Genomic DNA, 25,034 nt, shown 5'->3' on the forward strand with positions numbered 1-25,034 from the left:
TCTGCTTCTCAAACGAAGTCAAACAACAGAGGATTCAAGGACTCTGAGTCTGCAGCATAGCAATCACACTCCTAGATATATGCCATGGAAGAACCAGGAGACTTGCACTATAATGTTCCTAAAAACAGCACTGTTTGTGGTAGTAAAAAGCTGAAAATATCCTAAATATCCATTAATAGGAAAACAAATACATAAATTGTAATATATTCATACAATGGGATATTATAACGGAGTAAACATGAATAACTTCTGGCACTACACTACAACACAGGTAAATCTCAGAAACATAATGCCGAGTAAAAGAGGTAAATCTCCAAGTATGAAATAAAAAAAACAATGAAAATTAAGCTATATTTTGTAGGGATACATATATGTGTGATATGATAAAATTATTTTTTAAAAAATTTTAGGGGCACCTGGGTGGCTCAGTTGTTAAGCGTCTGCCTTTGGCTCAGGTCATGATCCCAGGGTCCTGGGATCGAGCCCTGCAATGGGCTCCCTGCTCCACGGGAAGCCTGCTTCTCTCTCTCCCACTCCCCCTGCCTCACTGTTGTCTCTCAGTTAAATAAATAAATAAAATCTTTAAAAAAAAAAAAAAATTTAAGTGAGCTCTACACCTAACGTGGGGCTTGAACCCACCACGAATCCAAGATAAGAGTCCCATGCTCTACCAACTGAGCCAGCCAGGTGCCCCGATAAAATCATTACCATTATTAAAGGTAAGAAAATGATAAATATAGGATAGTGGTCTCCTCTGGAGGGGAGGAGCATAGGGTAGCTTCAATGTTTGATAATGTTCTAGTTCTTAGGTTAGGTGGTGGGTTCATTATGTTAATTTATTATGTTTCATAACTTACATATGTTACATATATTTTTGGTATGTACCAAGTATTATATATTTAAAAAAAGAGCCAAGATTGCAGGGGCATTAAATAATCACTTTGTACAGGTTACCCACATATCTCAAGTCTGATGCTTGACCAACAAACACCTGTTACAGGAATGATCATCTAGCTACCAACAGTTACTACGATGCTAATTATATTGGTAAAACCTCATCCTTAGTCTTCTGTATTTACATATGTTGAAAACAGTATAAGCTGACTGCTTACTACTAAAGTCCTAGAATTCGGGGTGCCTGGGTGGCTCAGTCGGTTAAGCGACTGCCTTCGGCTCAGGTCATGATCCTGGAGACCCTGGATCGAGTCCCGCATCGGGCTCCCTGCTCGGCAGGGAGTCTGCTTCGTCCTCTGACCCTATCCCCTCTCATGTGTTCTCTCTCTCTCATTCTCTCTCTCTCAAATAAATAAAATCTTTAAAAATAAATAAATAAATAAAATAAAAAAATAAAGTCCTAGAATTCATCTTTTTTATGTTTAATACTTTTAAACAACTAATTAAGCTTTCATATTTCTAAGTCAAAATATGAGACAAAACAAAATGTTTCGGCTGGTCCTTGAGCTTGAACTTGCAAACAAGGTCACAGCACAGAGCCACAGAAAAAAAAATGAGCACACCACATGTAGCCAGAAAGCTCAGCCTCTGGATACCATGTGGGAGCATGAGGTAGCCTACTCATTAACACAGAGATCTTCTTTCTTTTTATAATGCTATATCCAAAGCTTAATTAGCAAGATTTTCTTTAAAAACCAAAATGTAGTAAGAAAAAAAGTCTGAAATCATAAACCTACATCATCGTCATCTTTTGCTTTTTGCCGTGCATCTTCGGCTTCTGCACGAGCTCTGGTGGGGAAAAAAAAAGAACATGTTATTTGAGTTGTGTTCATCTTTTCAAGGAATGAAAGAGTAGGTCAAAAATTTTAATCAACACTAAATGATTATTCTCTTTTCAGAGTATTTAGCTGCCTTCACTTCGGGGAACATTAGTGCAACACTGTTCTCAGAAAAAAACAAGTATTAAAGAAAGCTGGGTGAAGGAAAATAATGTTTCTAATTTCCTTATTAGCAAATTTTAGAATGGTTCCACTGATTTTTCTCACACAGTGACAGCCACAGAAAGTGAAATGATAAGGCTGGGCAAGCAAGGGGCGCGCTGATATCTGAGCCACCACCGGGCACTTGGCCCTGACCCTCCTGGCAGCTGGTGCTCCTGGCCCGCTGGAGAAGGCTGCCGGCGGTGGCGGCAGGGCCAGCCTCGGGGGGACACCTATGACCCTCTGTGGCCCGCTGGCTAAGAGAGCTGGGTTCAGAACACCACCCAGGAAACTTACTTCCTAAGCTCCTCCTCCAGCTCCTTGTTCTTCTCCTCGAGCTTCAGCTTGGCTAGTTTTACAGCCTCCAGCTCCCCCTGCAGCACGTCCTTCTCGCAGGTCAGCTCATCCACCTTAGCTATCAAGTCGTTCTTCACTACATTCAAAGCATGTCTAAGAAACACATATTTCGCATATATCATTACAAATGAGTACTCTTCCTGTCTTTCAGCTTGTTCTCTTACAGACGAAAATAACTATACAATCAAAGCTGAATAACGGAGTATTTTAAGATACTCTACCTGGTGTTGTTTGTAGGTAAAGACAAAAAAACACACAACCATCCAAGATTTTGCTATTTCCACTTACAAACAATAAATGGGTAAAGCAAAACAGACCACCAACTAATAAAAATACCACAATTAATGAAGATTAAACTTTTACAAAATAGCATCCATAAGGGTACTGTTGTTAAACTCTGAAAAAAATATTACCTAATCAAAAAGGAAATTTATCTTTGAATCTTTAATAATTGATGAGATAAAAGTCTAAACTTGGGGTGGATCTAGGGGAAAAAATTCTTTTTTTTTTTTTTTAATTTAAATCCAATTAGCCAGTACATCATTGGTTTTTGACAGAATGTTCATGGGGAAAAAAAATCTAAGATCTAGTTCTTTTGGGTACAAGTGGGCATAGTACCTCATAACTGCCTTCTATTTTGGATCTACCCAGATGTTCCAAAGTTCTCTTGACACAGCAAATTAACAAAGGGACCTGGGCTGCTTTTCCACAGGACTCAGGACCTGCCTCACTAAACAAGACTCCAATATGTTTGAGGGTCTAAGGCTCCACATATTACACCTGAAAACCGACAACTATGGAGGAGAGCTGGGCTGGGGTATAGATCAAAACATTTATGTAGAAATAAAGAAACCCCAGAAGAAAAGATAATAAAATAGGCATCCTAGGGGAGGGAGCAAAAAAAAACATCTGATCTATCCAAGGAGGTTAAGAGAAAGGCATGAACACCTGTAGGGTGGAACGGAGATAAAAACCTATTTCTGCAAAAAACAGAGCAACAAAACCTATCCATTAGGGAAATCAGGTCCCATTGCCCATTTACTTGTGCGTGCTATGCACGCACACAAACACACGAAGAGGAACAAAACAGGGTGGCTAGACTGTAGTCACATGCTGTGTTAAACTGAACAAGGGTCACTGACTCAGATGAGAAAATTCAGTATCTTGTGTTCCTTGTTAAAATTTTGTATATACTGGGGTGCCTGGGTGGCTCAGTGGATAAGTGTCTGTCTTGGCTCAGGTCATGATCCCAGGGTCCTGCTCAGCGGGGAGCCTACTTCTCTCTCTGCTCTGCCCCTCCCCCGTGCTTGTGCGCGCTCGCTCTCTCTCTCAGAAAAAATAAATAAAATCTTTAAAAAAGAATTTTTGTATATACTTACTTGGTTTCCAACAGTTGTGTATTTTCTAATATAAGATTCTCAACTTCACGACCCATTCCTACCAAAATAAATAAATAAATAAATAAAACCTTTCAAAAAATTTATCAAAAACTATATAAACTTGTATTATAATTATGAGACTCAAATTTTAATTTATAGATTTTATCTGTCCTTTAGTAACCTTAGTCTATAATTTCATTTGATATATCTACTTGTATAGGTTATAAAATTATAAATAATTATCCATCACAAAACAAAGCTAAAGATTTTGTTAGCCAATTCTTTCTGTTAGTCTATATTTTGTTTCTCATAGATAATTATTTCAATACAATCAAGACTTTTCTGCCAAATATTCTAAAAAATAGCAGTAAAATATTTAGAGGAAAAAAGAGTAAGCATTAGTACAGATCAGAAATCATTTCCAAATCACAGCTGGTATTGTAGGCTTTTGCCTAAAAATTAGGTCTTACTAAGAAAGAACAGGCAGAAACAAGGCCAAAGAAAGACGGAACCCCAATGCAGATGAAACCTTACCAAAGAAATTATGGTCTTAAAGCCCATGCATTCCATGTAAAGCAAAAACAAAGAACAAGAAATGTTTTATGTAAGAAACAGCATGAAAATAGATTATTAAACTGTAAAGTTTTATGCATGATATGAAATACACCTGGGATCAGTGTTATGATTTAATGCATAATGATGTGCAAAAGACAGAAATTAAGATGATTTCCTCCATTCATAAGGATGCTCTTTGATACGTAATACCTAAAAAAAAAAATGCTTTACCAATTCTTTTGCACAATGAAACTGAATAATTAGACTGAAAATCCCACATCAATAATATAAAGTTTCCTTCAAAGTGCCACCTCTGAAATGATAATGTTCAGTTATTACTTTACAGAATCCTGTTTAATAATTTAATGAGGACTGTAAGGCAGACAGAGCATTCAATGCAAGATCCAATGCAATGATCTTTAGGGAGAAGAAAGTTCTTTAATTTGCTACTTAAAAGAAACTGAAGAAATAAAACCACACACTAGGGAATGTATCTCAAAAAGTTACAAAACAAAAAGGCAAAACAAAGCAAAGCCAAAGACCCACCATTCACTTATCCTAAGCTAATGTTGGAAAACTATATACAACGGAGTAAGTAATATTCATATAACCCAGCTATACAGGAAGGAAATCCTAAGAAAACTACATAAGGAAAAGGAGTTAACATGTCCCTTTTTTAAAAGTTAGTTATTTCAAATGACTTAAAGATAATTTAAAACCAAACCAACCTAGGAATGCTAAAAATCACTGCTCACATATGTACTCATATTTTGTCTGTATTATAATTATCTCAAATATTCTCAAAGATCAGGGTACTACTACCATGAAGAATTAAATATCACACATAGTAGCTTATTCAATCATCTATGTATTCTCCAAAAGGTAAAAATAAAGACAAACTAAAAAGGTTTCCAAATTCTAATTCCAAAATGAATTTTGGCAAGATATGCTGAAATATTTGCTTTTGACTAATGTTAACTTTCAATAAAGCTATATAATCAGAAGAAATAGGTTTAGATTGGTTGAAAAAAGCTTATGTAATGACTATGTTTGCTATAAACTCTCAAGCATGTAGGGAGATAAGCATAAAAGCTGAAAATATATGGAAGGCAAAAAAAAAAATAGTTGAGCAGAAAAAAATGATGAGAAAGCATTACATGAGAAGAGCAGCCAGGAACACCTTGCTTAAGAAGCAGTAATATTAAAGTATTTAAAAGCATACACACCAGAATATTCCCCTGGGTAAGCAGCCCAAGAGAAAAATGAATGAGAATCACAATTAGATTGTTTTCAGAAAGCAAGAAATATGCTCATTTGTTTCAATGAGAGGAAACAATAAAATTTAGAAGATGTAGAGAAACAAACACAATAAAGTGTAAATATTATAAATAAGAAAAAATTTTGAAATATGTACTCCTTGGGAATCATATCTGATAATGTAGTTTCTAAAGTTTACACGTTCTCAGTGAAGAGTTCTCTCAAAATCTTGTTTATAAAGTCAATATATGGTCAATAGGATTATCCAAAATTTTCATTTTGAAATGTATTGATAAAAATTAACTCATTACTATAAGAAAAACATAACTTAGGTCTAACATATTTGAAAACTTTACCTATTAAAACAAGCAAAAAACTGCCTGGCAGATTAGCAACAACCCTCAAGCTAGGTCCATAGTTGGGCCTCCAAAGTATCTGTTAATCCCTTGAGAAAGTATGCACGATTTTGTCTACCTATACATGCATTTTTACAAAAGCACACTGCTTTCTTACAAATTCTCCCATAAAGGAGTTTTAATCCTAAAAGGTGAAGAATCATAGAATCAGAGGTGAAATAAAGCCATTAGAACTACTTAGCAATCCATATTCACTTAATCGCTGTGCTATGGTGCTAAAGACTCAATAGTGAGCAATGGACAAAGTTGTCTTGGCCACATTGAGCTTAGAGCCTACCCAGAGAGATGAGTACATACAACATTACAGTAAAGTATACAGAGTGGCATAATAAAGAAAATGAGTGCCATGAGAATACATTTCAGGGACAATTAAGCTTTAACTAGGGGATCAAGGCAGAATTCCAATAGGAGGATATGCCATTTAAGCAGAGGCATGGGGAAAAAGAAGTTATACAGATTTTTTTTTTTTTTTTTTTTTAAAGAAAAGGAGTAAACAAACCTTGGTGATTGGTTCCAAGAGAAGAGGGAGAGATTTTGAATGGAGAACTGAGTGGATGGTGAGGCATTCACTGACTGAGACAGTACGTGCTGGACTAAGAACAGCCCTGAACAGGACAATGAACATGATGAACTGAGCTTTAGGCACATCAGGTGTAAAGCCCTACAAATCACTTTAGAGGTGTCTCGTGGGCTGTTCTGAAGTAACAGTCTGGGGCTCTAGAAAAAGATGTTGGAAGGAGATAAAAATTGTGGAGCAATTTTCCATGAAAGCCAAGAAACAAAAGCAAATAAGATTTCCCAAACAAAGAAGCAGGCCTGGGACACTGACATCCTGAAAGATGGGCAGAGGAAGAGGATCCTGCAAAGACTGAAAAAGAATATAGTCAGAGGCAGGAAAGTCTGTTATCACAGAAATCCAGGAAAGAAGGTGTTAAAGACAAATGTTATCTGAGAAGTCCTGTGAAAGGATGTAGAAGGAACCGCTGGATATAGCAAACAAGAAGGCTGTTTCACGTCAGGTGAGTGGGGGAAGAATGCCGATACAGACTACAGGGGGATGAGATCCAAGTGGGAAAGGGGAAATCCTGCCACTTAAAAGCAGCTACACTTTCAAGAAGGCTGCTTTGTTCACTCATGTATCACAAGCATCTAGAATAGTGTCAAACACATAACAGATACCTCTTCAATATTGCTGCATAAAAGTAGGACCAGATATGGAAGCAAAAGGAGTGATAGGGTACAAAGGTACTGAAGATAAGAGTGGCAGAGGAGGGCCAGGCCATACGTTCGTTTTTAAATGGAAGAGATCTGAACATGTTTAAATGATAATAGAAGAAGTAAAGATAGTGAGGTTGAAAATATAGAAGGATAATCAAGAGAAAAAAAATCCCAAGAGTAGGATATATGATTTCCAAGTTCTAGAGTGTGGCTGTGGGGAGTACATGCCTGAAATGAATGGAAAAAGGATCAGACAGGGCGCCTGGGTGGCTCAGTCATTAAGCGTCTGCCTTCAGCTCAGGTCATGGTCCCAGGGTCCTGGGATCGAGCCCCGTATCAGGCTCCCTGCTTGGCAGGAAGCCTGCTTCTCCCTCTCCCACTCCCCCTGCTTGCGCTCCTCCTCTCGCTGTATCTCTGTCAAATAAATAAATAAAATCTTTAAAAAAAAAAAAAAGGATCAGACAAAGATAAGAAAGTCAAGAGACAAGGACAATTGGGGGGTGGGGAGGGGTTTACCTCTTTTAAATTATTAAAATCAGAAAAAAATAATCTAAATGTGGAGTATATGCATAATGATTGCAAAAATTTATATCCTCGAGAAAGAGAAGAGTTTTACAATAATACAGTGATGGAGAAAATGAATGGAGTTACAGAAATGGACTATGTACTTATTTATTAACCCGAGATCAATTAAAGAACTCTGGAAAACAATTTTGTTAGTTTCACTATATTCCATTTAGTATTACACCTCAATTGCTATCACAAAATTGTATAGAAGAGAAGCCAGGGAACAGATATGTGCCTTGGAAATTTCATTTACCATCTTTGACCAAAAGGGATTCATGCAGGTTTAAGTCACTACAGACTTAAGGTAATACAGTAAAAACTTCTAATCTGGAACATTTTAGAGATAAATATATCAATATCTGCAAAAGGGAAAAGACACCAGTTTACAGTCTATTTCTTATTTTCAAAGTAGAAAGAAAACCAGAGTATCAGGATTTTGCTTTTAACCTATTCATTATGCTTAATCTTCTGACTCAAAGAATGGAAGCTTTCAGAAAACACAAGATTTTAAAAGACCACAATTAATTCTAAGTACTCTGTGGCTTCTTAACTCTTTACAAAAAAAGGAAAGTTTGGGACCACCAACCTCAAAAATTGTATTATTCAATACTGGATTATGAAGTAGCAGAGTATACAAACTGCATTAAAAAGTACTTCATTCTAGTTAAACACAAAGGAGCAGCATGAAGGAATTTTGGGGGGTGTAAACTGATTCTGGTAGTGATTATACAACTCCATGCTTTTGTCAAAGGTTAAAAAATTCATCATAAAGAGTGATTTTTACTGTATATAAACTTGAATATAAATTTAAACACTTAAAAATTCTTCTTTCTAACATTTTTTGCATCTCTACACTTTAATTTTGCCAGGGACTCAGTTTTGTAAAACAAACTTTTCATTCATAATTTAATGTTAACTAAAGTTAAAGTGTAAATTTAAAAATGGGGTGTTCCTGGGTGCCTGGGTGGCTCAGTTGGTTAAGCGACTGCCTTTGGCTCAGGTCATGATCCTGGAGTCCCTGGATCGAGTCCCGCATCGGGCTCCCTGCTCGGCAGGGTGCCTGCTTCTCCCTCTGACCCTACCCCCTCTCATGTGCTCTCTCTCATTCTCTCTGTCTCAAATAAATAAATAAAATCTTAAAAAAAAAAAAAATGGGGTGTTCCTTAAGAACTCATCTTTAGCCCTCCTTGAGAAATACAAACTCATTCAACTGCTTCTAATACTTAACTTACACTTTAATGGTGGGGGTCTATGTGTATCTCAGAAAGTTTTTATTTATAACAAACTTGCAGTCTCTCTTACTAGATAGACTGTGAGCTCCATACAGAAAGAACTTATGTTTCCTTCAAAAAATACTTCAAACTTTTGAGGACATAATGGTAATCAATAAATTTAACACAAATTAATGCAAGGAATCCCACTCCATATTCACAAAAATTGACCAAAAGAACCTTTTGAGGACACTGTAGTCTGTATTATAATTACACCAAAAGCTACATAATAGATACATAAATTTCTTCAAGACCACCATCTATTCCAAAGGCATGGGTTTTTAATACTATACGGCTTTCAATCTCTGTAAGATCTTAAGTTGTAAGAAAGGTATGCCACAGCTAACTGACGTAAAGTCAGAACCATGTAATTATTGTTCAAAGAGACTTGAGAGATCACCTAGAGCTGGAGTCGATACATTCTTTCTGTAAAGGGTCAGACGGTAAATTTTAAGTCTTTGTAAAGCCATATGATCTCTGTTATAGACTACTTAACTCTGCTGTTGTGTGCAAAAGCAACGACAGACAGTAAGTAAACAAATGAGAGTAGCTGTGTTCCAATAAAGCTTTATTCATACACATAGATGAGCTGGATCTGGACCCATGAGCCACAGTTTGCTCAATCCCTGAACTCGAATCCGGCTCCTTCATTTTATACACAAAGAAACTAAGGCCAGGAGAGGTTAAGCTATTTGGCAAAGGATACCAGATAAATAATGGAAAAAGCCAAATGCAGTATTCTTTTCAAACCAGGTGTTCTTCAACAACACAAACTCTAAAATGGTTACATTTCTCATAGAGCTAAAACAGAATATTCTGTGAAATCTCAGGAAAAAACAAGTGTTATATTTTCTTATTTAATTAAGGTCAACAGAATTTTAAAAAATCTATCTAAAGCCAAGAACTACCTACCTATCAATCTATACATCTACACATCCCCCCCTTCCCCACACACCCATATATATACACAGTGCTCCTTATGTGTAATACTGTTCTTGGCATGTGTTCAATAAAATGTGCTGTATGAATTTCAAAATACAAATTAAAGTGCAATTCAATTTGAGGGATATCCATATACAAAGATGCTTTGATTTAAAACTTTCATGATCTCAAAGAATATATTCCTATTAATTACCTGAAAGTGTAATAACTGTGTGCTACTGATCAGTTAGGGACATTTTAAAGGAATTTTCAATTAAATCATTTAAAAAAAATCTATTTTTAAAACAGTATGATACTTCTTCAGATAAGCTATCATACCTAGTAAATCTGCTCCTTCATCCACATCTCCAATTAGGCCTGAGCCAGCTGAAGACAGTTCTTCAAAGAGAGATTCTGTATTACGATCAAAAGCTTTGTTCTCTATGCCTTTGGTGGGAGTGCTATGCAACAAAAACAACACAACCAAATCAACAAATATTACAGACTTTTTCAACAGTGTAAAGTGAATACAACAGGCAAATGATTGTCCACCTGTAATTTACATTTAACACAAAATGTAGTTTTAAAAGGTATCTAAAAGGCTTCCTATGAATTTTCCATTAAATTCCACAGAAAGAACTGTTGAAGAAAATACAGAATGTTTATTTTTTGGTCATATCCCAGTAAACACAAACAATAAATGAAAGCTAACAGAGCACTACTCTGCCTTGTATCAGGCACTGTATAAGCACTTTACCTAGACTACCTTACTGAATCTTCACACCTGCTCTACAAAGGAGGTGCTATTATCCCAATTTCACAGAATAGGAAACTAAAGAGATTAAGGAATTTGCCAAGATCATCCAGCAAATGAGAGAAAGAGGCAGGATTCAAACCCAGTCAGTCAGGCTTCAGAATCCACGTCATAAAACCGTGTTTTATGTTGCCTGGATATAAACTGGCATGGACATTTTATTTTTCTTTTAAGGGCAATTATATTATCTGTTAAAATTCAGAACACAAATACCCTCTGATCCAAGAATTCAATGAGAAAAAAAATCCTACAAAAATCCTGTCATAAGAACGAAATTACGAATGTAAAAGGATGGTCAGAGCAGCATTCTTACAGTAGCTAAAAGTTGAAATGACCTAACTGATCATTAATAGGTCGGAGAGAAGTTATGGATACACATTAAGAAGTTAAAGATTTTTGGGGCACCTGGGTGGCTCAGTCGTTAAGCGTCTGCCTTTGGCTCAGGTCATGATCCCAGGGTCCCGGGATCAAGCCCTGAATCAGGCTCCCTGCTCCACGGGAAGCCTGCTTCTCCCTCTCCTTGTTCTCCCTCTCTCTCTGTGTCTCTCTCTGTCAAATAAATGAATAAAATCTTAAAAAAAGAAAATAAGAAGTTAAAGATTTTTAACTTCATAGTTAAAAACTAAAGAAATCCATTATATAAAGGTGTTTTTTAAAAAGCAAGGGGATGCCTGGGTGGCTCAGTGGGTTAAGCGTCTGCCTTCAGCTCGGGTCATGGTCCCAGGGTCCTGGGATCAAGTCCCATGTCGGACTCCTTGCTCAGCAGGGAGCCTGCTTCTCCCTCTGCCCGCCTCGCCCCCTGCTTGTGCATCCATTCTCTCTCTCTCTCTCACAAATAAACAAAATCTTTAAAAAAATAAATAAGTAATAAATAAAAAGCAAGTACAGAACAGTGTATTTAAGGCCTTTATAGCATGGGATATGCAAAGAAATGGGGAAATGTGTATGTTTGTGCTCTAATGTTATAGTAATAGAAAAAAGTTGGGGTTCCTGGGTGGCGCAGTTAGTTAAGTGTCTGACTCTTGGTTTCGACTCAGGTCATCTCAAGGTCATAGGATGGAGCCCCATGCTGGGCTCTGTGCTCAGCATGGAGTCTGCTTAGGATTCTCTCTCCCTCTACCCCTGCACCCCCTGCTCTAAAATAAATAAATAAATCTTAAAAAAACAAAAACAAAACAAAAAAAACCGTCTGCACAGGATTTCCAGTTAAACTTGGTGGACTAAACATAGTCATTTACCACTCAATAGGACATAGGGACTAGAAAAAGAAACTGCAGCAGATGAAATGTGAACAAAATTCTGTAAGACAAAAAACAGGCAAACAGAAACTGACTTGACAGACCAGAAAAAGCTGAAACCTAAACACTAGGGTTTAGAGAGGAACTCAGTATGCTACCAGAACCTCTGAAAGGCCCAGGCATTGAAGGAACCAGCAATCTAAAGAAAGATGCGTGCAAGGGAGAACATAAAACAGAAGGCTGGGGGCACCTGGATGGCTCAGCTGGTTAAGCGATTGCCTTTGGCTCAGGTCATGATCCTGGAGTACCAGGATGGAGTCCCGCATAGGGCTCCCTGCTCCGCAGGGAGTCTGCTTCTCCCTCTGACCCTCCCCCCTCTCAAATGCTCTCTCTCTCATTCTCTCTCTCAAATAAAATAAATAAAATCTTTAAAAACAAACAAACAAACAAACCAAAAAAAATCCAGAAGGCTGGGATGAAAGACATGCCAAGAAGCAGTATGAGTGAGATCCAATCCTCCAGAACAGAGACCTCCCTCCCCACAGCACTGCTCCCTAAACAATGGAAGCCATGTTTACATGTTAAAAGCAGGAAACCAGAGAATCAGCAACGATTACTTAAGTACCAGCAAAAGCAAAACAGCCACGGAGCACCAGACCTTTAAAGAAGGCCTTTATTATAAAATAAAGAGTCCAAAAACAAATGGACTAAGACAGAGGCACTCAGAGCTAAAGGAAACAACGCAAGCAACAGAAAAAAAAACATAAAACAACAACTGATTTTTTTTCAGACTAAACATTGCATCCATAAAAGAATAGCAGAATGTTATAAAAAGTAACCTTAAAAACTTTTAGAGGAAAAAAAAAATCAATGAGGGTTGAAAAATAAAGTTGAAGAAATCATCCTAAAATTAGGACAAAAAATAGAAGGGGGTTGGTAGAATGATGAGGTTAGTCCAGGATGTTCAATATCTACCTAACAGATATTCCAGAAAGAGAGGAAGAGACAACAGTAAAGAGAAACAACAAACTTTCTCACAGGAGATACAGGGGCGCCTAGGTGGCTCAGTCATTAAGCGTCTGCCTTCAGCTCGGGTCATGATCCCAGAGTCCTGGGATCAAGCCCTGCATCAGGCTCCCCACTCCGCGGGAAGCCTGCTTCTCCCTCTCTTACTCCCCCTGCTTGTGTTCCCTCTCTCGCTGTGTCTCTCTCTGTCAAATAAATAAAATCTTTAAAAAAAAAAAACAAAAAACAACTGGGAGATACAAATTTCCAGATGAAAGAACTTACCACATACAAGATACAAAAGAAGACCCCTATATCAAGCATACGATCAATTAATTTTTTTTTAAAGATTTTTTATTTATTTATCTGAGAGAGAGAATGGGAGACAGAGAGCATGAGAGGGGGAGGATCAGAGGGAGAAGCAGACTCCCCGCTGAGCAGGGAGTCCGATGCGGAACTCGATCCCGGGACTCCAGGATCATGACCTGAGCCGAAGGCAGTTGCTTAACCAACTGAGCCACCCAGGCACCCCGATCAATTAATTTTGAAAGGGAAGGGGGCACATGAGGGATAAAGTGAAGATCCTAAAAGCTTCCACAGAAAATAAACAAAAAAGCAAGAACCCAAATGACAATTCTCCAAACTCAACATGATAATGAAGTAATGTCTTCACAATTCTGAAGGAACCTTCTGATGATTTTCCAACCTAGAATTCAGTCAGCCAAACTATCAATCATGTCTTCAAATGACATGTGTCATATTCAAGTTCTCCAAAAATTTACTTTCCATGCAGCCTTTGCCCAGAAAGCTAGTAAGAATATGTTCTGTCAAGGGGCACCTGGGTGGCTCAGTCGGTTGTGTGTCCAACTCCTGATTTTGGCTCAGATGATGTCCGGGTTGTGAGATCAAGCCACATTATCAGGCTCTATGCTGGGCATAGAGTCTGCTTGAGATTCTCTCTCTCCCTCTCTCTCTGCCCCTCCCCCCACTTGCCTGCCCTTGCTCGCACGCGCTCTCTCTCAAATAAATCTTAAAAGGAAAAAAGAAGAATGTGTTCTGTCAAAACAAAGGCATAAATCAAGAAGCAAAGGGTGCCTGAGTGGCGCAGCGTTAAGCTTCTGATCTTGGTTTTGGCTCAGGTCATGATTTCACGGTCATGAGATCAAGCCCCACATTGGGCTCTTGCTCAGCACGGAGTCTGAGATTCCCCTTCCCTCTCTCTCTGTCCCTCCCACTTGTGCTCTCTCTCTCTAAAATAAAGAAATAAATCTTAAAAAAAGAAGTACTAGCAGCAAGATGACCAGGGATCCAGGAAACAGAAGATACAACAGAGGACAGAAGTGACGAGAATTCCCGACGTGATAGTGAGGGCAAATGCCAGGACCAGAGCCCACAACAACCTAGGCTGGAGAATGCAAACAGAAGACCCCAGGAGAGAGAGGACCAGGAAACTTGCTTTATATGTGGCCATTTTGAGAGTGTTTACATTTATGATTTGCAAGGTATCTGTCCATGAACTAGCAATAGGTATGTAGAAACCTAAGCAAACAAAACAAAACAAAAATCCACCAGGTTTTACTAATTCCAGAAAAACAAAGTTGCAAAAGACAGGAAATAAAATCACAGCATACTCTGTGGCTAAGCTGTGATCAGTATTTATATAGTCATAAGATTTAAACAATGAATGTTAATGTAACAAGAACTGAGAATTACACTGAGATGATGAAAGGAAGGATGGTGGTTTAAGGAGCTGTATCCTTGTCATCCTCCACTATAAAGTCAACAGCTAGTATCGCAGCATTTCTAAAACCAGGGTTCCTCATTTGATCCACAGAAGACAGAAAATTATTTGAGTGACTATTTTCTCAATTCTAGATGCACAGGAGTGTAGCTAATTCATTATACACAAAGGATGCCTTGGGGCATTAGGACTTCATTTTCTCACAGAATCCCAACAAGGAAAAGAAGCATAAGGATGGGATTTAGATCCCTGAAGAAAAAGAGCAAGAGAGAACTCAGATGTGGCGGCTGCCACCACCACCACATCCACAGTCACGCCACAGCAAGAGTCTCTGTGGACGTGACTCGTGAAGGCCGCTCTAACGCAGTCAGTCAGGCGCTCAACAAGCAGGCAGGAGCCGAGTTTCACACTGACCTGCCCAGCAAGGTTTGCGTCAACTCCGAGTACATCGTGGACACTCTGCTGGAGACCCTGGGGAACACAGCGAAGGCTGTTTCCTACCTCAGTCCCAAGGAGCCAGGGCCTGGACCCCTGGGCCCAAGACGGACCAAAGGGGGCAGTGCGCTGATCCTCTCCTGCCTTCCAGACAGACCTGGGGCCTGGCAGTCCTGATCAGCGATGGGAGTTCCTGCAGAGACCCTTATATAGCCTGCTGGCCCTCCCCAGCTTTCCTACAATAAAGTTGAGCCACTTTTGTTGAGAAAAAAAAAAAAAAAAGAATGAGGAAGCGAGAGATACTGCCTCTTGAGAGTGGGAATGAGGGGTGGGTAAGGGCAAGGGACTACTATTGCCCTTCATATTTTGTATTATTACCATTTGACCATAATAATACACATGCATTAGTCTAATAAAAATTTTTTTTTTTAATTTTTAAAGAGGTTCAGAATGACAAACTGAAACTGCTAATAAATAGCTGCATCTCCTTACTTAGGCTTAGGAGAGGACAAATAAAAAGCAAATTTCACGGGCACCTGGGTGGCTCAGTTGGTTAAGCCACTGCCTTCGGCTCAGGTCATGATCCTGGAGTCCCGGGATCGAGTCCCGCATAGGGCTCCCTGCTCGGCGGGGAGTCTGCTTCTCCCTCTGACCCTCCCCCTTCTCATGCTCTCTCTCTCTCTCATTCTCTCTCTCAAATAAATAAATAAAATCTTTAAAAAAAAAAAAAAGCAAATTTCACTTTTTACACTCTGCATTACTTTTTTTTTTTTTTTTTAAGAGAGAATGCATGTGTAAGTGTTGGGACGGGGGAGAGGGAGAGAGAGAATCCCAAGCAGGCTCCACGCCCAGCGTGGAGACGAGCCCAGGGCTCGATCTCAGGACCCTGAGATCATGAAGTCAAAAGTCAGACACTTAACTGACTGCGCCACCCAGGTGCCCCTGCATTGTTTACATTTTTAAATAAACAATAAAAAAAAATATTTTCACAGGACATGGCCTTTGAAATCAGAGATTCCTAGATTAAATGCCAGCTCTACATGCTAACTAGGTCATCCTAGACAAGTTACTACACATTTCTGAGCTTCCTTATCTGTAAAATGGGGATGAAGATGCTGACTTCATAAAGTTATAATTAAAATTATATTAAATGATGATGATAATACTACCTAACATTTATTAAATTGGGCCCTTTGCCAATGATTTAACATACACTGAATCATTTACTCATAATCATCTAAGGTATTATCATAATTCCTTTTTATGGAGAAAATATACTTCAGATTCAAATCCAAGGCAGTATTTGAACCCACATAGTCTTACTCTAGGTTCATGCTTTTTTTTTTTTTTTTTAAAGATTTTATTTATTTATTTGAGACAGAGAGAATGAGAGAGACAGAGAGCACATGAGAGGGGGAAGGGTCAGAGGGAGAAGCAGGCTCCCTGCCGAGCAGGGAGCCCGATGCGGGACTCGATCCCGGGACTCCAGGATCATGACCTGAGCCGAAGGCAGTCGCTCAACCAACTGAGCCACCCAGGCGCCCTAGGTTCATGCTTTTAACCACGACTGTAGTGATCAATAAATAGAGTGTATTTTTATGGTCATTATTATTAAAGGATAAATGTTACGGAAGAAATTAAAAGAAAGGCAGTAGCTCCTTTATGAAATTCCTGAACATCCACATGCTTTAGATTACCTTGATTAAGATGATACGTAACAATTCTCTTTCCACCACTAAACAGCCTCCCCATGTAAAATGAGACTAATCTCTTCCAATAATGGGATCATTACAGTTTGGGGTTTTTTTTGAGTAGGCTCCACACCCAATATGGGGCTTGAACTTATAACCCTGAGATCAAGAGTCGTCTGGTCTACTGACTGAGCCAGCCAGGCATCCTGAAATTGCTACAGTTTTGAAGTGAGTATATATGTTTCTTCCTGATCTGAGGGAAGGAACAAAGTTTGCTCAAATTGTTACTTCCCCTATTCTTGTTTCTGTTTCCTCAAATTGCAGAAAGTATTGGTTACACCTTCGCTGCCTTTTCCCCCTATCCTTCCATATGCTCCTAATCCCTGATGGTGAAAAGGCAGCATTTCACAAAACATTTCAACCATATACTATGTCTAGTTTCAAAAATGGAAACTAGAATATAATACTAACATTTCTTCAGCAAAACACTTGAATGACCTTTTTCCTGGCAAGAGACCAGAGAATAATAGTATGCTTCTGGGACAGGGGAAAGGAAGGATAAAATGTCTTCATTTGACACTGACAGTACCTTGAGCCTTTATATCCACTCAGATCTTTGTCCATATCCAACTCAGGAGTGGATTCAATGATTGCTTGAACTTCTGACTTCTCTTCTTCATTTTCAGCAGAGCCTTAGGAAAAGGACAAGATGACATAAATAATGGATATATCACATACTGCCCCTAATATGAAAATCCTGTTGCTTCAGTGATTGTAAATACATCATTTGATCATAAAAAATTTTAAGAAGTGAATTCTAGGAAACACAGGGTTAGACAATGTATCAATCAACAGTGAATATCAGAAATTGATAAATAACCAAAGTTTTTATTTGTATTTCTTGAGACACAGTCTGTTGTATCCCAGGGCAGAACTCCCTGTTTGTTTGTTTTTTATAAATTAAGAGGTTGGGGCGCCTGGGTGGCTCAGTCGTTAAGCGTCTGCCTTCGGCTCAGGTCGTGATCCCAGGGTCCTGGGATCGAGCCCCGCATTGGGCTCTCTGCTCGGCGGGAAGCCTGCTTCTCCCTCTCCCACTCCCCCTGCTTGTGTTCCCTCTCTCGCTGTCTCTCTGTCAAATAAATAAATAAAATCTTTAAAAAAAAAAATTAAGGGGTGAAATACAGAGAAATTAAAGATGAAGACTATTCTCCTGCCTTTCAGGCTCTCCAATACTACAGCTCCCCAAATCTGTCTCTCCAAAACTTTATTTGATCATCACCCCTTTTAAGCTTACTTATAATTGAGTATGATTTTATAAATCTAAAACCCTAAGATGTATCTTTTCTTTTCTTTTAAGATTTTATTTATTTATTTGACAGAGAGAGACACAGTAAGAGAGGGAACACAAGCAGGGTGAGTGGGAGAGGGAGAAGAGGCCTCCCGCGGAGCAGGGAGCCCGATGTGGGGCTTGATCCCAGGACCCTGGGATCATGACCTGAGCCGAAGGCAGACGCTTAACGACTGAGCCACCCAGGCGCCCCAAGATGTATCTTTTCAAACCCACATGATCTTTACCAGAAAGTAAAGAACTAGGGCCACTTACCTGTTGATACATTTCTAGTTTCTTGGGCTACCTGTACTTCAATATGCTTGCTTATCTCTGATTTATTTGGTGTATCTGCAACCTTCACAAATCCTTCATTATCTTCCTTTAAGGGAGTATCAGTAGGAAGTGTGGCCACATCTGATGCAGCTGTTGATGCTGGAGTAGTAGCTTTAGATCCTCCTTGGCTAACATCAGAAAGTTCATCCTACAAATAAAAAGAATTATTGCGGGGGGTGCACTTGGTTGGCTTAGTTGGTTAAGTGTCCAACTCTTGATCTCAGCTCAGGTCTTGATCTCAGGGTTGTGAGTTCAAGCCCTATGTTGGGCTCTACCCTGGGCATAGAGCTTACTTTAAAAAAGAAAAAAAGGAATTATGGGAAAATCTTTAAATGATTAATTTATTTTAAGCAATTTTCTTAAACGGGTAAAGAAAAAAACATGCAGAGAGAAAATTCTATTAAAAAACAGTAATAGAGGGGCGCCTGGGTGGCTCAGTCGTTAAGCGTCTGCCTTCGGCTCAGGTCACGATCCCAGGGTCCTGGGATCGAGCCCCACATCGGGCTCCCTGCTCTGCGGGAAGCCTGCTTCTCCCTCTTCTCCCCGCTCGTGCTCTCTCTTGCTATCTCTGTCTCTCTCTCTCTCAAATAAATAAAATCTTAAAAAAAAAACAGTAATAGAGGCACCTGGGTGGCTCAGTTAGTTTAGCATCTGCCTTTAGCTCCGGTCATGATCTCAGAGTCTTTGGATAGAGCCCCAAGTTGGGCTCCCTGCTCAGCGGGGAATCTGCTTCTCCCTATCCCTCTGCCCCCCACTCATGCCCAGGCTCACTCTCTCTCTCTCAAATAAATACAATCTTAAAAAACAAAAACAAACAAAAAATACAGCAGTGGAATAACAAGATTCTGAATCTCAGGAGAGATTCAGAGTATTGTACACAGTATGCTTAAAACTTCCTGCATCCAGATCATCTGAAATACTGTTAAAAGGGCAGATTCTAAGTCCAACTCCAAGCTTCAGGCAGTGAGATCAAGTAATATGCATTTTAAAAAGCAACCCAGGTGATTTATATACTCATTAAGAATTGATAATTACTATTCTAGGGTCCACAAATAGTCTTCATGAAGGACATGTCCAGATTGAATTTTATGCAAAAATTTGTGTGGCATGTACTTTTCTGGGGAAAAAGAAATCTACAACTTTTATCAGGTTTTCAAAGGGGTTTGTGGCCCGCAAATAACTAAAATCAGTTGTCCAAAAGTTGAAACCCTATGCGGCACACCTGAAACTAATGTAACATTGTGTGTCCATTATACTTCAACTAAAAAAAAAACAGAGGGGGAGGGGATTTAAAAAAAAATACCCCCCCCCCAAAAAAAGAGAGGGGCACCTGGTGGGCTCAGTTGGTGGAGCATGTGACCCGATCTCAGGGTCATAAGTTCAAGCCCCATGTTCCGCATGGAGCCTACTTAAAAAGAAAAATAAACATAGTTAGTTGTTCAATGGCTACCAATAATGAGGTAGTTCTTTTAGAGCGAAGTACTCAGGTCTTCAAAAAAAAAAAAAGAACCTAGGGCAACTGGGTGACTCAGTAGGTTAAGTGTCCAACTCTTGGTTTTGGCTCAGGTCATGATCTCAGGTTTGTAAGATCAAGCTATGTGCTGAGCTCTGTGCTAAAAGCTGAGTCTGGGATTCTCTCTCCCGCTCCCTCTGCTCCTCCTCTCCCTAAAATAAAGTCTTAAAAAAAAAAAAAAAAAAGAGAGAGAGAACCTGACAAAAAGTTTACCAGTAGTAGGAGGAAGAAGAAGAATTAGGGTAAATTAGTGAGTTTATCATTCACTAAATGTTTGACCTTGGGTAAGTTATTCTTTCTATATCTATTTTTCATTTGTAAAATAGAGATAATGGTACCTAATTAATAGATTACAAATTATTCTACATAAAGACTTAGCCAAGTGTTCACACATACTAAGTGTTTAAAATGTTAGCAATTGGGGCCCCTGGGTGGCTCAGTCCGTTCAGTGTCAGCCTTCAGCTCAGGTCATGATCCCAGGGTCCTGGGATTGAACCTCGAGTACGGCTCCCTGCTCAGTGGGGATCCTGCTTCTCCCTCTCCCTCTGCTACTCCCCCTGCTTATGATCTCTCACTCTCTCTGTCAGATAAATAAAATCTTTAAAAAATTAAAAAATAAAAACAAAAATAATAATTTGAGGTCCTTTTCTCTTTGTTTCTTTTTCTTTAAAGTAAGCCCTATGCTGGGCACCTGGGTGGCTCAGATGGTTAAGCGTCTGCCTTCGGCTCAGGTCATGATCTCAGGGTCCTGGGATCAAGTCCCGCATCGGGTTCCCTGCTCAGTGCAGAGCCTGCTTCTCCCTCTCCCTCTGCCACTCCCTCTGCTTGTGCTCTTCTGTCTATCTCTCTGTCAAATAAATAAATAAAATCTTTAAAAAAATAAAAAATAAAGTAAGCCCTATGCCAAACGTAAGGCTTGAACTCATGACCCTGAGATCAAGTTACATGCTCCACTGACTGAGCTACCAGGTGTCCCTTGAGGTCAATCTTGTACTTGTCATTTGTCTCTCAAAAGTAGAGAAATGATTTCCTCTTCCTCCTTATCACCCCACCCCCAATGTCTAGTTACTTCTACCTTAAAAAAAAGAGTTAGTGGGGCCCCTGGGTGGCTCAGTCAGTTAAGTGGCCACCTTTGGCTCAGGTCATGATACTGGAGTCCCGGGATCAAGACCCACGCCAGGCTCCCTGCTCAGCGGTGATTCTGCTTCTGCCTCTCCCTTTGCCCCTCCCCCCTGCTCCTTCTCTCTCAAATAAATAAATAAATAAATAAAATCTTCTAAAAAATTACTTAGTAATTAAAAAAGAGTTCATAACATAAACAGTTTGGCAAAAGCCCTCCTCCCCAAATTCTTTTGTGGATCTGGGAGTACCAAATAAAGCAACCAAGAGAGCTGAACCTAAACCATGAAAAGGACTGTGCCATCTTAGGGATTCTCAAGGTTTGGAGCTACAAGGAGTGGTAAATTAGGATCTGCTTAGAAGAAAATTTTAAATTTGTCATGGGCTATCCAAGTAACATGAGATTTATTTATCTGTAACTTACCTTTTATAGTTTTACCACATAAAAATACATTACACTCACTAAAATAGCTCACTGTGTGGGCTGTACTTCTGGATCTCAGGGAGAGCTGGGGAGAGAAAAGCTCTGAAATTTAGGGGACCATTTTCAAAAAAGGCATTTCTCGTTGGTCTCCCAGGCAGTGGTGACATAAAGCTCCAAGATTAGTAGGAAAACACAGACATGAGAAAAGTCTCTGCCGCAATGCTTGGTGGGAGGCACAGAATGTTTATATTGCATCTCCTATGGAAGAAATTCTGTAATTCTGTCACTAACAATGCCTCCAACTAAGATAGAATGAAGAAAGACAAGCCTAAATATTGATCTGTTAAAAGATAAAGTACTCCCCTCACTCATGCTCTCTCTCAAATAATCTTTTAAAAATTTTTAAATAAAAATAAATTAAAAATAAAATAATAGGTGTCATTCAAAAATGTTATACAAACAAGCAACGAGCACAAAAAGATGCTCAACATTACTAATCATCAGAGAAATACAAATAAAAACTACAGTATCACCTCGAACCCCTTAGGATGGCTACTATCAAAAACAAACAAAATAACAAGTGTTGGTAAGATGTGGAGAAATTTGAACCCTTGTACACTGTTGGGAGGATTATAAAATGTTGCAACTGCCTTGGAAGACAGAATGGCATTTCCTCAGAAAACTAAAAAAAACTACCATATGATCCAGCAATACCCCTTCTTGGTATATATCCAAAAGAACTGAAAGCAGAATCTTGAAGAGACATTTGCTCCACCCATGTTCATAGCAGCATTACTCACAATAGCCTAAAGGTAGAAGTGAACCAAATGTCCATGAAGGGATGAATGAATATATCAAATGTGGTCTATATATAAAATGGATTATTATTCAGTCTTAAAAAGAAAGTCCGGGGGCGCCTGGGTGGCTCAGTCGTTAAGCGTCTGCCTTCGGCTCAGGTCATGGTCCCAGGGTCCTGGGATCGAGCCCCACATCGGGCTCCCTGCTCAGCAGAGAGCTGCTGCTTCTCCCTCTCCCTCTGCCTGCCTGCCTGTCTGCCTACTTGTGATCTCTCTCTGTGTCAAAAAAAAAAAAAAAAAAAATGATGATGAAGATGGTAAATTTTAGGGGCGCCTGGGTGACTCAGTCAGTTAAGGGTCTGCCTTCAGCTCAGGTCATGATCTCAGGGTCCTGGGATTGAGCCCTGAGTCGGGTTCCCTGCTTAGCGGGAAGCCTGCTTCTCCCTCTCCTTCTGCCCCTCCCCCTGCTCATGCTCTCTCTCAAATAAGTAAAAAAAGAAAAGATGGTAAATTTTATTCTGTATGTACTTACTACACACAAAAAAGAAAATAGGTGCCATTACTTTTAGCTTCACTTGAGATACTATGGTGAAAGCTACCTGGTCTTTGTACCATTTTCTTACTGTCTCTGGATATCAGGCTAAAAGTCTATAAGCCTTTACAAAATATTTTCAGTTGTTCCATTCATCAAATGCCTCCCTTATGTGCTCAGTCCTACACACAATATTTATGTCATGTGTTAGTCAGCATTGCCCTGTAATTATTTATGTTCTGAGAGACTAAGTTTACAACTATAAAAGAAATTATCTAAGGACAACTTAGAAATGAGGGGTGCCTGGGTGGCTCAATCGGTTCAGCATCCGACTCTTGGTTTCAGCTCAGGTCATAATCTCTGGGGTTGTGAGATCGAGTCCCACGTCAGGCTCCTCACTCAGCATGGGGTCGGCTTGTCATTCTCTCTCCTCCTCCCTTTGCTCCTCCTCTCGCTCCTGCATGAGCATGCTCTCTCTCAATCAATCAATCAAAATCTTGAAAGACCGAAAGAAAAAAAGAAAGGTTCCAGTGTAGAGTTTTCCTAAGTAGCCTGCCTGCCTTCATCTGAAATAGGCTAAATAAAGGGGTAAGCAACTCTGTTACATATGTCTGTCTTTTTGATTCAAAGATTTTAAGCCTAATGAAAGACAAAATTACAAAAATTAGCCCCATGGATCCCCACTATAACATTTATCACCTTATGTTTTAATTTTTATGTTTACATTTCTTTCTCCACAAGTTAAAAGTTAAACGTCTAAAGCGCTGGTTCTTAAGCTCTTTTGATTTACAACTCTATGGCATAACAGAATCACAAACTTCTGTGTGTACATGTATTTTCTGGAAAGTTTCGTAACTTTGATTCCTAAAGGAGTCTGTGAGCCAAAGAAACACTGAGAACCCTAATTCTAGACACAATTAGATGAAATAAATCTAGATGTTAATTATACTGTGGGTTTAAGAAAATTCTGATTATTAAAGGAGAGGTATGAATGTCCTAACCCTGAGGATATTTCTGAAGAAAGGGGACACTGAAGGGCTTCCATGGACCTGGGTGGGTAGGAGACCTGACCTACAGTGAGTAGGAAAAAGCCTTGTCTTTATATCCCTAATGCCCAGGGTATCAAGCCTGACATGAAGAAGGCTCACAACAGATGTTTGCTGAATAAAGCTGAATGGTGCCCTGATTGAAGCTGAAGAAATCTGTTCAACCAGGGAGGCAGCCTACGGTATAACGACACACAGGGCTGTCTCCAGGATACATACAAGTTATGTACATTCTGTCCTGAGGAAGGTATTTGTGCAAATTTGTGCAAGGGTATTTGTGTGTTTCTTACCTAGAGCTGGATAGATGGAAACAGGCTGAATTTTCATAGGATTTACTTATATTTTCTCTCCTTTATTTTATTTTTAAAGATTTTATTTATTTATTTGACAGAGAGAGAGCGCGCACATGTGCACAAGCAGGGGGAGTGGGAGGCAGAGGGAGAGGGAGAAGCAGACTCCCCAGTGTGTAGACAGCCCGACGTGGGGCTCGATCCCAGGACTCTGGGATCATGACTAACTGACTGAGCCCCTTCCAGGCACCCCTCTCTCCTTTACTTTAAAATGCTGTCTTTAGGGGAGGAGTAATTTATAGATTACAGTAAAGCCCTAGCAACCACTACAGAAATAATATTCTCTTGTATTTCAGTGAAAAACATCAGTAGTCTGTCAAACTGAGCAATAGATGTCTTGAGAATAGCAGCTGAATAAGTAACCAATAGTTAATTGAGTTTTACTTTCTGTACAGTGATTTGAAACACCATTCTCACCTCCTGTTCTACAGCCTTCAGAGGTTCAGGACTACTGCTGATCTGGGAAGAAGGAAAGATTATACAAGAGACAACAAGATCATGTATTCACTAGGTGTTAGCACATTTCTAAGAATCTTTGGCTTGCTCTACCTCTCAGGATAATAAGATGTTTTTAATCTACTATGTTAAAATGAGGATTTGGGGGTTTTGTTTTGATATGGCTTAATAACACTTCCTTCAGGTTCCTCAAAAAGTTGAAAACAGAGCTACCCTATGACCCTGCAATTGCACTACTGGGTATTTACCCCAAAGATACAGATGTAGTGATCCACAGGGGCACCTACACCCCAATGTTTATAGCAGCAATGTCCACAATAGCCAAACTATGGAAA

The 25,034-nt window shown here is 39.4% G+C and overlaps 1 protein-coding gene across 4 annotated transcripts in view; it reads right to left on the reverse strand.

Annotated features, from left to right (window-relative positions):
- Positions 1 to 25,034, reverse strand: part of SPAG9 (sperm associated antigen 9) — a 137,778-nt gene that overhangs the window by 35,006 nt on the left and 77,738 nt on the right. For all 4 annotated transcript variants that reach the window (XM_081805223.1, XM_081805221.1, XM_081805225.1 and 1 more), the window contains 6 exons: positions 18,403 to 18,610; positions 17,389 to 17,491; positions 10,215 to 10,336; positions 3,671 to 3,728; positions 2,232 to 2,384; positions 1,692 to 1,743 (listed from right to left, as the gene is read on the reverse strand). In XM_081805223.1, coding sequence (XP_081661349.1) covers positions 1,692 to 1,743; positions 2,232 to 2,384; positions 3,671 to 3,728; positions 10,215 to 10,336; positions 17,389 to 17,491; positions 18,403 to 18,610 — 696 coding nt within the window. The remainder of the gene's footprint in view (positions 1 to 1,691; positions 1,744 to 2,231; positions 2,385 to 3,670; positions 3,729 to 10,214; positions 10,337 to 17,388; positions 17,492 to 18,402; positions 18,611 to 25,034) is intronic.

This window comes from Leptonychotes weddellii, chromosome 15, assembly GCF_054177405.1.
Source record: "Leptonychotes weddellii isolate Sample4059 chromosome 15, ASM5417740v2, whole genome shotgun sequence".
Classification (NCBI taxonomy): Eukaryota; Metazoa; Chordata; class Mammalia; order Carnivora; family Phocidae; genus Leptonychotes; species Leptonychotes weddellii.